At 43.0% G+C, this 15,525-nt stretch overlaps 1 protein-coding gene across 1 annotated transcript in view; it reads right to left on the reverse strand.

The window, feature by feature from the left end:
* Positions 1-15,525, reverse strand: part of MYO18B (myosin XVIIIB) — a 258,709-nt gene that overhangs the window by 228,739 nt on the left and 14,445 nt on the right. The window contains exons 3-5 of the mRNA XM_081892930.1: positions 4,189-4,315; positions 3,243-3,392; positions 90-866 (exon numbers count right to left, since the gene is read on the reverse strand). Of these exons, the coding sequence (XP_081749056.1) occupies positions 90-866; positions 3,243-3,392; positions 4,189-4,227 (966 nt within the window). The 5' untranslated portion in view covers positions 4,228-4,315. The remainder of the gene's footprint in view (positions 1-89; positions 867-3,242; positions 3,393-4,188; positions 4,316-15,525) is intronic.

The raw sequence follows: 15,525 nt of genomic DNA on the forward strand, positions 1-15,525 counted from the left end.
TGCAGGATGAAGCCCTTCCCCAGCAAAGGGATATACAGCTGAAACCCTAGGAAGTGGGCCCATAACACTGAATTCAGCATCAACCTCACCTTGTCCGAATCTGTGCTTTCTCCAAGTTCTTCTTTGTTTTCTCCTGCCAACACTTCCTTAATTTCCTCTGGTTTCTCCTTCATTTCTGCTACTGGAGATTCTTGCTTTCTTTTTCCTCCCTTCCGAGACAGTTCCTCTTCCATTTCTCCCTGTTCCACCTTCAATTCTGCTAATACTTTCTCGGTTTCTACATGCCTCTCTTTGGGTTCTCCTGGCTGCTTCCCACTGTCTGTGGCCTTTTCTTTATTTTCTCCAAGCTCTTTCCCCTTCCCTGTAAATTTTGCCTTATTTCCTGGCTTGCTCACAGCCTCTTCCTTGGTCCTCATTTTCCAATTCTCCTTTCCTGGGCTTTCAAAGTGTTTGTTCCAGAGTAAATGGCCCTTCTTTTCATGTTCTGTTCCAGACCCAGGTAGATCCTTAGCACTGCTGCTTTTGATTTGATCTGGAGCTGCAGGAACTTTAGGAGGCTGAGATGCATCCAAGTGGACCTCCTCGCCCAGTGTTGGAACTCCTGGTGCTGATTTTGGAGTGGCCGGTGCTAATTCAGGCACAGGCAGTACTGGTTGCTGGGTGTGGCCTCTCTGGACAGTTCTCTTGAAAGGCAAAGGCTTCCTCCTTTCTGGAATCTCAGACTCACCTTCCACTCCATGCTTCTCACCATTCAATCGTCCTTGCAGCAGCTGTCCCTTGTTGGCCATATCCTCTCCCACTTCCAAAATGTTGGTGTCCCTGATTACAAACTGCTGCACGGGCCCGTCAACCTGCTTTCCTGGAGGCTGGGAAACAAACACACACTCAAGGACATTAGCACCAGAGGAGTCAGTCATGCCCATTTCCAAACAAAGCAGAGGGGTGTTTCCTAGAGTGCAGCAGCATCAGTTGAGACATAGTTATCTAAAGGGCCTTTCAAAGGTATTTGTGTCTGGTAGGGTTTGTTGCCTTTAAATAGGTTATATTAGATTCTTACAACATATTACAACATTATGCACATATAATAATAAAATTATTGGAGGGGGATGCCAGCCGGTGGCAGAGGACAGAGTGACTCCAGGAGACGTAGGTGTAAAAAACACCAAACGGAAAAACGAAGACTTTATTACTAAACAAATAAACACAAGCTCTGGTGGATGTTATTCCTGCAGGCAAAGCAACAAAACTCAGCTTTTTTCCTTTATAGCAACGGTCACCTGCAGCCAATTAATCCCAGAAACTTCTTAAAGGTATACACACATGTTTCTGTGCCGAATGTCCTCTAACAAAAATACCGCATACCAGTCCAGAAGATGGAGTTAAGGCCATACATCCAAAATAACATCCAGATTGCATCATACTGTGAGTTCCTATCCCAGACAACCATTTGTACAGAAAGCAATATTCAGTTTATGCCAACCAAGACATTTTATAAAGTGAGGGGAGCCGTCTAGTTTCATTTTGTTACTGTGTGTCTATACTGTTTGGTATAAAGCTACAGTTACAAAGGAGTCTTTATGCTTCAAATTTTGTGCCAATTTTTCCACAAGTGCTATTCCCATATTTTATTGGACCAGTCTGTCGAAGAAGCACTCTCTGAATTCTTCCAGTATACTGTATACTGTATACTGTATAATTATCAGCCTGGTATTTGGACTCAGCTGGGTCCTCCTTCCAGAAATTAAGTATTTAATGGTCATTGCACACATTACACAGGGAAGACCTGGATTTGCCAACCAATGTGGGCACCTAACAGGCCACTGAAGCCAATCACTGTTCACTGCTGAGAATTCATGTCCATAGTGGGTCCATTGTGTTCTCTCTACATTTTTAGATGCACATCCAAAATGGTGGTGTGTGAAGGGACCTGGAGGCCATCTCCTTTAAAAGTTTGTGTACGTCTTATTTGTGAGTTTCAGTGGAAAGTAAGACATGAATTGGAAGGGGCTAAACCAAGGCATGTCTTCTGACCTTCTCAAAGTCTGGCAAAAGCTTCTCTCTTGTAAAGGGTTTTTAGGGCATGATCCTGCTTGCCTCTCTGCTTGATAGATGTTTCAACATCAAACCAGTGTAACTGTAGCGACTGGCTGACTTATCATTTGATATGGTGGTTATGATTTTATCACTGTGAGCTACCCAGAGTAGCTATTTGGACTGGGGGGGGTAGGATATACATTTTAGCCATTGACATTAATTCCCCTAAAAATTAATGCAAGGTGATGTGATGTCAGCACTACTCTACTGTAATTATTTCCTCTATTGCGCCAAAATCTAATTCAATAGCAAAACTGAATATATTTCATATTAAGGCAATACCTTTATTAGACAATGAAAATGTAAAAAAAAAAGTGTGCAAACTTTGCAGTTCCCCAGAACTCTTCATCAGGTTAGATGGCAAAAATGCAAAGTGGGGAGGGAAAGGAAGAGAAAGAAAAGGCTGCTGTTCAAGCACTTTTCTCTCCCCCAGACTTTGATGATGATAATATTACTACTAATATTAATATTTCTATACTGTCCTTCACTCAAGGATCACAGGGCAGTTTACAATATAAAAACACAAACATTTATACCATAATAACAAACAAACAATCACACACACACACACACACACAGTTTAAAAGGCCATAGATTGTTTAATCAGCCAAAGGCCTGGAAAAAGGGGAATGTTTTCGTCTGACACCTAAAGATATTTAACAAAGGTGCCAGGCGAGCCATTTAAGGCTTTATAGGTCAAACTAGCACTTTGAATTGGAAACTAAATGGTCGCCAGTGCAGTCAGCCCAGAAGGTGGTGTGAGATGCCAGTCTTTCTTTTCCTTTTCCTTTTTTCTTTCTAGTCTGGTGAAGTATTTTGGGGGACTCAAAAGCTTATACACCATTTTGTGACATTTCTGTTGGCTGCATAATAAAAATATTGGCCCAATATCTTTTGATTTTTGTCCTTAGGTGCCAATACCTTTACATTTCAGACAGCAATTGTCAGTCTGTATTACTTCTCAAGTGTTGGGTTTGGAATAATTGTCCAAATCTATTCAATTGTTTTCATTTACCATTTACCCATTTGCCTTGGGGGAAAAGTAGATTATCACCTAACTAATGCATAAATATGGACAGGCCCAAGGATTCAGCAGTGCAGAGACTGCAGCTGAATGTTTGAATTCTCAGTGTTGTTTTCTTACTCACATCTTCTTTGGAAATTAATTTCTCTTTTAATTTTGCTTCTTTGGACTCCTTTTCTGTTTCCCGCACAAGTTGCTTGATGAAGCCTCCGGGAATGACCGAGAAAAGTGGGGGTGGCGAGGTGGGTGGGGGGCTGCGGTCTTCTTCCCTAATCTGTATACACAAGCAAAAATGGAGTTATTGTACAGCGCTGGCAAAGGCATTCCACAGAACCCTCTGCCACAAGGGCCACAGACCACACTAGCCAATTACATCCATCTGCTGCTTCTCTGTCAGGATTTTGAAAAGGGAAATAAAATCTGCTCTCACTGAAGATTTCCTAAGAGGAGCTACAAGGACAGAAAAGATGCTCAAAGGAAACCAAGCTGTGGCAGCGCAGGGGTGAAATTGGCACATGCAAACCCTGTAAAGCAACTTTGGCAGCAGGTGGGCAATTGGGTTCAAGAGGGAAAAGGATGGTGAAAAGGATACTTTCCCATGCTGCACACATAGCCATTTCTTTCCTCCCATGCACACAGGTTGCAAATTTTAAAGCAATGCAAGGACCTGCCAGCCCATTAGACCAGAGGTAATGTGGGATGACTGGGCACATCTCCTTTTTCAAATTGTCTTCAATTCTGGGGAGGCAGGGAGGGTTAGAATCAGCCTCCCGGCAAATACAAGAGGAGACTTCTAAGCAGAGAAGCCCGGAAGAAGAAACCAAAAGCAGCAGAATTCTATATGGAAAGCAAAAATCTAAAATTAAATTAAATTGTGCTGGTGACAAGCTATTTAGTATTGGGCATGGGTTAGCCACAGCAACAGGGAACCAGGAGACATTTGCAGTGCTTTCATTGGGTTTGTAAAGGCCTGGATTTCAAGGAGAGGGCAAAGCTCCTCCCTCATGCCATAGGCTCCAATCTCTCTGCATGCAGAAGGGCTAACAGTGTGGTAGGGGAATGGCACTTTCCTTTTGTTCCCACAGAGCCAGACGTGATGAGATGGCCATGCTGATGTGGTGAGAGTGGCTCAGAGGTTATGGTGCTTCAAAAGATGAGACACAAGGAATGATGCTTTATGGAGATGAGGACACTGGCCTGCCTCAGAAACACACATAGTGCAAGGAAGAAAAAGAGAGAGAAAGACTTTTCAGACATCTGCAAACACAACTATTTCATTCACTCTACAGGGTTGTTGTTTTTTCTTGGGTGAGGTGAGAGACTCTGGGTAGAACCTGAATTGTTCAGTTTTTACATCCTATCATGGCCCCAGGTCATAGTACAATGTGAGTCACAATACAGCACAGAGTAAAATATAAAACCAAACAAAATAATACTATGCAGTCATTATAAAAACAGCATGACCACGCTTACTTTTCATTTGCTTTTCCCAGGCATAATTCAGGATTTAAAGCTCACAGTCTTTTTGTTTTTTGCTCCAGAGCTTTCCCCACCCACAAAATCCCACTCTTTAAAGCTCAGTCAGAGCAAACCTGAATTGATGTTTGTTCCGATTCAGCTTTAAAGAACAGGTTTTCATTGGGAAAGCTCAGGACTATAGAGACATTTATTTAGTTAATAAAGTTATACGCCACCTGTCAGGGCAAAACAGCCTCTTGCAAGGCAGCGAACGCCATCCTGAGCTATCCTGTCCCCACCCATTTGCAGACACAATGGAATGTTGATATAAATTCACTGAACACTAGAATACCAAAACTCAATATAAAAACATTGAGAAGGTTATACTGAAAACAGTGTAAACCTAGTTTGCATTATACTTGAACATAGAAAATTCTAAGCTCTGAACAGGTAAGATAAATATCAATGCTATTTTATTATTTTATTATTTTATTATTATAGTGAAGACTCTCTGCCACAATAATGTGTGTCAAACCTAATAATGAAAAAAATGTTTCATTTGCTATAAATACAAATAAATACCGTATTTTTCCATGTATAAGAAAATGTTTTTTTATTATAGAAAAATCTAAGAAATGGGGGCACATCTTATACATGGATAGTGCAGAGGGGGTACGAGCGACTAGTGTTAACCGCGAGCATGAGTTTGTAAGTGGCAAGTCGTGGCTGCAGCAAGGCCTGCTAGCGATTGACTGCTGCAGCGGCGATTGATTGGGTGATTGGTGGCTGTATCTTATACACGGGTGCATGTTATACACAGAAAAATACGGAACCTTGTTTTTGAAAGAAGGACACTGACCTCGCTCTCCTGTCTTACCCATTCCCAGCTTCCAGACCCAAAAGCAAGACAGGCAAATTATGACTATAGAGAGATGGGTAAAGAGTCTCTCTCGCTGGGGTTCTAGTCTGGATCAGGGCCCTCACACTGGCAACATGTACTTTTAAAAAACAGATTTTCATGGATGAAAATAAAGCTGCAGATGGCACTCGTACCTGTGGTATGAAAAGGTGAAAGTACATAGAGGCTTTCTAAGCCATATTTTTAGAGGACCAATATTCCAAGTATGGGAAAGAAATAAAAATCTATTGGAAAGAAAGACACCTTGGTGGATTTCACCAATAGAGGTGTTAACTGTCAAAAAAACTAATATGGAAGGGAAGAATGCCACTTATGAAGAACTTACAAGGAAAACTGATCAAGGCATTAAACTTAGACCATATGAAGAGATTAAAAACTCATTTACTGGGTGGCTGCAATACCACCAGGTAAATGATTTGTTAAAAGAAGATAAAAAGAAATTAGGATTTGAAGATAAAAAATCTAAATTCAATGTGGAAGTTATTGAAGGTAAGAATAAAACATTGTCTAGACTATATCATATTTTACTGAAGTGGTACACAAAAGATGAGGAGGTGAAGGAGGTCATGACTAAATGGGCGATAGACATTGGTTATAATATTGACTTTGAGAGGTGGCTGGAATTATGGAATACTACCATGAAGTTCACGGCGTGTACAGCACTAAGGGAAAACCTGTGAAAAATGATCTATAGCCACACGCCAATGAAACTGGCCAAGATTTATAGGTTAAAGAATAAAAGATGTTGGAAATGGGGAGAAGTAGAAGGTGATTTGTACCACATGTGGTGGTCATGTAGCAAAGTGAAAGGCTTTTGGGAATCGATCTATAACGAACTTAAAAAAAAAATACACCTTTCCCAAAAAACCCGAAGCTTTTCTGCTAGGAATGACGGGTAAAGAAATTAAAAAAGAATATAAGGTATTATACCTATATGCCACAACAGCCGCAAGAATCATGTTAGCACAAAATTGGAAAACGGAGGTTATACCCAATACAGTGGTGCCCCGCAAGACGAATGCCTCGCAAGACGAAAAACCCGCAAGACGAAAGGGTTTTTCGGTTTTTGCGACGCTTCGCTAGACGATTTTCCCTATGGGCTTGCTTCGCAAGACGAAAGCCCATAGGGAAATCTCCGGGGACCTCTTTTAAATGCTGGCGGTGGGGAGCAAAGCCTTCCCCCCCCTCCGGACTTCAGAAGAGGTCCAGGAAGGCCGGCGGGGGCGAAAGGCTTTGCTCCCCACCGCCAGCATTTTAAAAGCGGTCCGGGATAGCAGGGAAGCGCTTCCCGCTATCCGGACGGCTTTTGAAGGCAGGCGGGGGGGAGCAAAGACTTTCGCCCCCCGCTGGCCTTCAGAAGAGGTCCTGGACCTCTTCTGAAGGCCAGCGGGGGGCGAAAGTCTTTGCTCCCCCCTGCCTGACCTTCCCGGGAGAGCGGAAAAACGCGCTGCGATTCTCCGCTCTCCCCGATGGCTTTTGAAGGCAGGCGGGGGGGGAGCAAAGACTTTTGCCCCCCGCCAGCCTTCAGAAGAGGTCCAGGACCTCTTCCGAAGGCGGGCGGGGGGCAAAAGTCTTTGTCCCCCCTGCCTGCCTATCCGGGGGCTTTTAAATCGCCCCGGGCTGTCCCGGGGCGATTTAAAAGCCCCCGGACGGCTTTTGAAGGCAGGCGGGGGGGAGCAAAGACTTTTGCCCCCCGCCAGCCTTCAGAAGAGGTCCAGGACCTCTTCCGAAGGCGGGCGGGGGAAAAAGTCTTTGCTCCCCCCTGCCTGCCTGCCTTCCCGGGAGAGCGGAAAACGCAGCGCTGGACCTCTTCTGAAGGCTGGCGGGGGGCAAAAGTCTTTGCTCCCCCCCGCCTGCCTTCAAAAGCCGTCTGGGGGCTTTTAAATCGCCCCGGACAGTCCCAGGGCTTTTAAATCGCCCCGGACAGTCCCGGGGCGATTTAAAAGCCCCCGGTTAGGCAGGCAGGGGGGACAAAGACTTTTGCCCCCCGCCCGCCTTCGGAAGAGGTCCAGGACCTCTTCCGAAGGCAGGCGGGGGACAAAAGTCTTTGTCCCCCCTGCCTGCCTTCCCGGGAGAGCGGGAAGGCAGCGCTGCTTCTCCGCTCTCCCGGGAAGGCAGGCGGGGGGAAGCAAAGACTTTCGCCCCCCGTCGGCCTTCAGAAGAGGTCGGGGGACAGACTGTCCCCGGACCTGGTCTGAAGGCGGTTTCCATAGGAACGCATTAATTGATTTTTAATGCATTCCTATGGGAAACCGTGCTTCGCAAGACGAAAAACTCGCAAGACGAAAAGACTTGCGGAACGAATTAATTTTGTCTTGCGAGGCACCACTGTATAAGTGATTGGCAGCTTAAAGTGACAAATTATGCCGAGCTCGCTAGAATAACAGGAAGAATAAGGGATCAAGATGAACAGAAATTTCACGATAATTGGAATAAATATTGGATGTATATTGGAACCAAATTTTAGACGACACTGGCAGGGTTGGAATAACTCTAACAGTAAGGGGCTACTATGTAAAAGAGATAAAATACGTGACCATAGAATCTATCTGATACTTACCAAAGGAGTGGAGGGAAGTCCAAGGCTCGGCAGAGCCTAAAATAACTGTGTATTATACTTATGATCTGTGGAGTGGATATAATATGTGTAAGTTATGTAATGGATTTTGTATATGTCTACATGTGTATATGTGTAATATTAATAAAAATTTATCATGAAGAAAAAAAAGAAAATAAAGCTGCAGATGACTTAGTAATGAACCTTATCAGTTCCTTGGCAGACTCCTTTCATTCTTCTGTCCAACTGAAGATAAATAAGCAAATATACTTCCAATTAAATTAAATTCCAAGTCCTCTTAGCATTATTCAGTTCACTCCATAAAGGATGGGGAAGAGTCAGCTCTAAGTTTCCATTGTAAACTTTTTGCAAAATAGAGCTTCCCTCCCTTTTTCCATTTTTTTACACACACAAAATTATAAAGGAAATGGGGCAACTCTCATATGAGGAAAGATTGCAGTGTTTGGGACTTTTTAATTTAGAGAAAAGGCAAGTAAGAGACAACAGGATAGAAGCTTATAAAATTATTGTGGGGATGATTAGGGAGGCAGGAGAGGATATATTATTTAATGATATCGTTCCTAACTTGTGCTAGCAAGTTCCATATTCTAGCAGAGTTCCAAACATCCCCCTTTTCAAATTACGCAGCAATCAGCTTGTTGCTGACTCATCTGAGTCTTACTATTAAAGATTCCTTCCTGATAAAATCCCTTCTAAAAAGGAATAAACACAAGAATCTGATTAATGCTAATATAAAAGTAGTTTAATCAGATTCATTCAGGTTCACAGACATATCCCTGAAGGCAGAATTAGGTTACATAACAACTAGAACTATTCCATAAAGAAGTTAGTCCCAAGTGACTACGACTAAGCAATCACTTCTCCAAACACACAGCAACATACAAAATGGAGAAGACAAACTGATCTGAACATGGAGGCCGTGGGATCCTCCATGCTAGTACAATAGACCTCACCCTCTTCAAGTCTGTCCCAGCTCAGGAGGAAATAGGAAGTCTTCTCCTGAGTGGGACAAAACATCCCCTAAAATGTCCACTGTAGGAATGTTGTACTTGACTGCATTTTTACATCCCACAATTATGCATGAAATGGAGAAAGCATTTTCTCCATCTCTCCTAACAGTAGAATTGTTGGACATCCAATGAAGAGTCAGGACTAGGGTTGTAACTTTTTTACTTCCTCCCCCCCCAAAAAACACCCGTTTTCCTGTATCATAACGGGATGAACTTTTGCTTAGAAATATTGTAAAAGGGACTAATTCTTCTTAGTTCTGAAAAAAGGTCACCCCGAAATGAAAAGTTGGAATCACCGTATATGTAACGTTGCTACTTGTCAGGTGCTGGTGGTGGTTGCTCGCGAGTAACCAGGCAGGACTCTGACCTGTCTTTTACAGGTTTTATTGGTGCAAACTATTTACAGTGCAGAACCCCAAAGTTCATGTCCGTCTTAGTCACTTGCAGATTCCGGGAGTGGCCCCTTCCGGTTCCCCCCCCAACACAAGAAATCATAAGTTATAGCACTTTAAAAAACTTTATGGAACTGTTTAGAACTTTTACAGGTGTCTGGGAACTCAGCTATACAGCTGCAAATAAAACCTTTTAAATGTGTTGTGTAGTGCAAAATATAAATGTGACCCTAGATGGCAACAGTGAGCTATCCCAAATTCAATGTATTTGATTTTTTTTAAAAAAAAAGCATTTTCACAGCATTTTTTATATGTGTGTAGCTTCCACATTGAACTCCTAAAACTGTATTGGAGAATCCTGGAAGCAGGAGCCATCCGTATTCCAGATATTCAGAAGTAATAAGTGCACATCACACAATCAAAGTGATGGGGGAACTTTATGGTGCTTGCAGCATAAACAAAGATTTATTCTAAGCAATAAGAAGTGATGTACAATGTACAAAACATTGTACAGTGGTACCTCAGGTTACATACACTTCAGGTTACAGACTCCGCTAACCCAGAAATAGTACCTCGGGTTAAGAACTTTGCTTCAGGATGAGAACAGAAATCGTGCTCCGGTGGCGCAGCAGCAGCGGGAGGCCCCATTAGCTAAAGTGGTCTTCAGGTTAAGAACAGTTTCAGGTTAAGAACAGACCTTCGGAACGAATTAAGTACTTAACCTGAGGTACCACTGTACAAATATTAGAAAATTTGCAAGCTCTGTTTTTCCTGTACAGTGCTACCTCTGGATATGAACGGGATCCGTTCTGGAGCCCCGTTTGCATCCTGAAGTAAACGTAAGACGCGACTGCGCATCTGCATGTGCGCAGGTCGTGTTTCGCTGCTTCCGCACATGTGCGTGACGTCATTTTGAGTGTCTGTGCATGCGCGAGCAGCGAAACCCGGAAGTAACGCACTCTGTCACTTCTGGGTCACCGCGGAGCGCAACCCAAAAATACTTAACTTGAAGCTACTTCAACCCAAGGTATGACTGTATTATAATACATGTATATGCTATGAACGCTACATAATACATTATACTGTTACAGATACAAATATTGATTTATTGATTTTGGGGTGACCTTTTTTTAAAGATTTGGAAATGACAGTTCATTCCTTTCTTTTTAGGCAAAAGTTCATCTAACTAAGCTGCAGGATCTTTTGGTTGTAAAAAAAGATATAGCCCTATTTGGCATAGATAGGATTTCTTCACACAGCACAATGCCGACCTATGTAACTCGTTCCTACAGGAGGCATTGGGCAGTGGTGGCTACCAATTTGGATGGCGGATGCCTTTAAAAGAGAATATATACACACACACACACACACACAGTGGTACCTTGGGTTACATACGCTTCAGGTTACAGACTCCGCTAACCCAGAAATAATCCTTCAGGTTAAGAAATTTGCTTCAGGATAAGAACAGAAATCATGCTCCGGCGGCGCAGCAGCAGCAGGAGGCCCCATTAGCTAAAGTGGTGCTTCAGGTTAAGAACAGTTTCAGGTTAAGAACGGACCTCCGGAATGAATTAAGTACTTAACCTGAGGTACCACTGTATGTATGTTTGTGTGCGTGTGTGTATGTGTATATATATATATATATATATATATATATATATATATATATATATATGCTTTCGTAGATTTTCACGGGTACAGGAATGCAGGTTTTGGTGTCCTCGGGTGTCTTCCCGTGTAAAAGTTGGGGTGTCTAGGCGACGTTTCGACGAGGTCTCACTCGTCATCTTCAGGCTGGTGCTTTCGGCTTCTTGTTACTGGAACAGAGCAGGATCTCAGTGTTTGAGTTCCTATAAATACTGTTGAGGGGGTGTGGTGTATAGCCTCCAATGTTCTGGGCAGAGAGGAAGTTCCCAGGCTAGTGTGCCTTTTCTTCTTTTGTTCCTTAATTACTTGAGGGATATCTTGAGTGATTTCTTGAGTGATATCCTGAGTACCACTTAGGTGGGTCATTAGGTGTGGATTAGTTGCTAAAGTCTTTGTGTCTTGACCTCTTGAACTTTGTGAAGAGTTTTTCTGAGAAGATGGCTGTACTGCACTTAGTTGTGCTCTGGCTTGGCTTCGTGTATAGGGGCGAGCTGTGGTTTTGTGGCCTGTGTCAGCCAGATCTGTGTAGGGATTGCAGGCACACAGAACGCTATCACCAATCAACCACACCAGACCCAAACCCAGACCCTCTCCACAGATAAATTACAGACACCATCCAGTAGCCAAACCATGGTGGCACCTCCGGATGCTGCACCCCCCTGCAATCCCTACACAGATCTGGCTGACACAGGCCACAAAACCACAGCTCGCCCCTATACACGAAGCCAAGCCAGAGCACAACTAAGTGCAGTACAGCCATCTTCTCAGAAAAACTCTTCACAAAGTTCAAGAGGTCAAGACACAAAGACTTTAGCAACTAATCCACACCTAATGACCCACCTAAGTGGTACTCAGGATATCACTCAAGAAATCACTCAAGATATCCCTCAAGTAATTAAGGAACAAAAGAAGAAAAGGCACACTAGCCTGGGAACTTCCTCTCTGCCCAGAACATTGGAGGCTATACACCACACCCCCTCAACAGTATTTATAGGAACTCAAACACTGAGATCCTGCTCTGTTCCAGTAACAAGAAGCCGAAAGCACCAGCCTGAAGATGACGAGTGAGACCTCGTCGAAACGTCGCCTAGACACCCCAACTTTTACACGGGAAGACACCCGAGGACACCAAAACCTGCATATATATATATATATATATATATATATATATATATATATATATAATTTGCTTTATTAATTTCTACAAAAAAACAAACATACAACAAATAAATAAAAACCATTTCACACAATACATCTAAATATAATAATTTCCTAATACATATCTTCTATAATGACTTCCCATGACAAATTCATGAAGCATAAGACTATCAATGGAGGCTATAATCAGTTTCTAAAGTTATTTAATAAATAAAGCAGCTCTCCCCAGGGAGGCTTGCTTGGCACCTTTATTACATATTTTTAGGTGCCTGGCAAAAACATTTCTCTTCTCCCAGATCTTTGGCTAATTAAACCAGTGTTTTCCAACCTTTTTTGGGCAAAGGCACACTTTTTTCATGAAAAAAATCACGAGGCACGCCACCATTAGAAAATTTTTAAAAAATTAACTCTGTGCCGATATTGACTATATATAAAGTAATTCTCTTGAATAGGAATCAAATAAACACAAAGAAAATATTTTATAATTACTTTATTATGAAATAGTAAGTAAACAGAAATATGAAAAATTATTAAATACTTTATTTTTAAATCTTTCGAATTTTTGAATTTTTCCCACGGCACACCAGGCAACATCTCGCGGCACACTAGTGTGCCACGGAACAGTGGTTGAAAAACACTGAATTAAACCATCTATGTGCTTTTAGGGGGAGTGTTATTGTGTTTATGTGTTACTATAGAATCATAGAATTGTAGAGCTGGGAGGGGCTATATTAAGCATGTCTGTGTTTTTATATTGTAAACTGCCCTGTGATTCTCAGATGAAGGGTGGTATACAAATTTAACGTATAAATAAATATAAATAAAACAGGTGGAGCCTGCTGTGTGGAAATACAGGATCAAGTCTTCTTGGTAATGACCAGATCTTTTTTTCAGCCAGAACTCACCAGAACTCAGTTCCAGCAACACTCAAGTGGGCACAATTACCATTATAAGAGAACAAGGGAGGTGTTTGTGGTGAGTTCTGGCACCTCTTTTTCTAGAAAATTAACACTGGTAATGACACCCTGGCAACAGAATTCCCTCCTGCTGGAGATATGGAGGACCCCTTTTTGCTATGGGGCCTTCTGCTGTCAAGTAAAGACTTCTCTTTTCATCCAGGCTTCTGCAGAAAATTAATGTTGCAAGTCAGGGTGATTATGAGGACCACAGCAGTGCGCTTCACACACAGACACACACAGATACTTTTAGTCAGCTTCTTCTCTATAAGTCAAGGAATGCATCTTCGCTTTTTTCCATCCATAATATCCCACAGAGGTATCACTATCAAGAAACAATCTATTCCTTTCCTTTTCCATTTAGCTCCCATAAAGAGGCCCTTGCCGACCATCAAGGAACACCCTCCAATCATTTTGTTGGTGGCAACACTCCTTTGTTCAAACCCCAAACTCTGGCCAAGCATTGCTTCCCTGTTCACTGTTACCTGCAGTAGCCACTCCAACCAATGGGCAGAGGGGTGGGAAGGGAAGAGGGTCTGCAGAGCCTCTCCTTCCCTTCTGCTGCAAGAGAAGAAACTTTGGGCTCCTCTTGTCCTTGAAATCTTCCCATTCCAGCAGATCATCACAATTACTCTGCGGCTAATAAATCTTTTTGCTTCCCTCCTCCCTCCCCAACCACTCTCCTTTTGCATCGAGACTGTAAAAGCTGAAGGGCAGGGACTGTTTTATCAGTGGCATTTGTAAACCATCTTGGGAAACTTTTTTGGCTGAAGAGCAGGATTGAAATTGAGTTAAATAGTAGGCCTCTGGGCTGTTACAAGGCATTGCACCTGCCCAGCCACTGGTGCAGCCCCTCTGCCTGCAGCCTGCAAAAATGTGTCCCAGGGGAGCACAGGAGACAAGCGGGTGACCTTTTCCTGCTGACGCTTTGGAAATCTGGCCTTCCCGGATCCTTCTTGCAGCCACCTGGCAGAGCTGGGCAGCTCACATACCTCTGTGTTAAAGTCACTCTACTGTACATCACACAGGGAGGGGAAGGCATGGCAAAGGACACCCCCCTGCACTAGGGGGGGCACTGCTGCTAATATTGGGTGGTGCAGACTTTGCCAACTCCTGCTGGGGAAGAACAGCTTTGGTGTCTCTAAATGCTCCACAACACCCCTTCGTCTATAGAAGGCAACATCTCCAGGGTGGAAGGGGCAGAGTCTGGATAGTTGCTACTAAAAAATTAGATGGGATGGGGTCTGCACATTTTTTTCAGAAAAAAAATGAGTTTTTATTTGGAGTTCTTGAACTAGGATGGCCAGACATGCACTTTTGAGAGGAAAAACAAAAACAAAAAATTCTTCCAGTAGCACCTTAAAGACCAACTAAGTTAGTTCTTGGTATGAGCTTTCGTGTGCATGCACACTTCTTCAGATACACTGAAACAGAAGTTTCCAGACCCTTCTATATAGTGAGAAGGTGGGGAGGGGTATTACTCAGAAGGGTGGTGGGAATGGGTGATTGGCAGATAGCTGTGATGAGCCTGTTGACGACTCTTAACGACTGCAATAGGTCTTACAGGAAAAAGCAAGGGGTGAGAAGGTGAAAAATGGCTTTGTCATGTATAATGAGATAAGAATCCAAGGTCTTTGTTCAGATCAGGCGTCTCCATGGTTTTAAGTTTGGTTATAAGTTGCAATTCAGCAGCTTCTCTTTCCAGTCTATTTCTGAAATTCCTTTGTAGTAAAACAGCTACTTTGAGATCTTGTATAGAATGTCCTGGGAGATTGAAGTGTTCTCCTACTGGTTTCTCTGTCTTGTGATTCCTGATGTCCGATTTATGTCCGTTTATTCTTTGGTGTAAGGTCTGGCCTGTTTGTCCAATATAGAGAGCTGAAGGACACTGTTGGCATTTGATGGCATACACAATGTTAGACGATGAGCAATTAAATAGTCCCGAGATGGTATGTGTGATGTTGTTGGGGCCAGTAATGGTGTTGTCCGGGTGTATGTGGCAGCAAAGTTGGCATCTGGGTTTATTGCAGGCTCTGGTGCCAGTGTCCGTGTTAGGTCTGGTTGTAGTATTATTGTGGGTTAGGAGTTGTTTAAGATTGGGTGGCTGTCTGTAGGCAATGAAAGGTCTTCCTCCCAGAACTTGAGAAAGAGAACTGTCATTGTCCAGGAGAGGTTGTAGATCTCTGATGATGCATTGTACTGTTTTAACTTGGGAGCTGTATGCAATGACTAGAGATGTTCTGTTATGTTCTTTTTTGGGTCTGTCTTGCAGCAAGTTCTCTCTGGGTA

Source organism: Podarcis melisellensis, assembly GCF_964234715.1.
Source record: "Podarcis melisellensis genome assembly, chromosome: 16".
Taxonomy (NCBI): Eukaryota; Metazoa; Chordata; class Lepidosauria; order Squamata; family Lacertidae; genus Podarcis; species Podarcis melisellensis.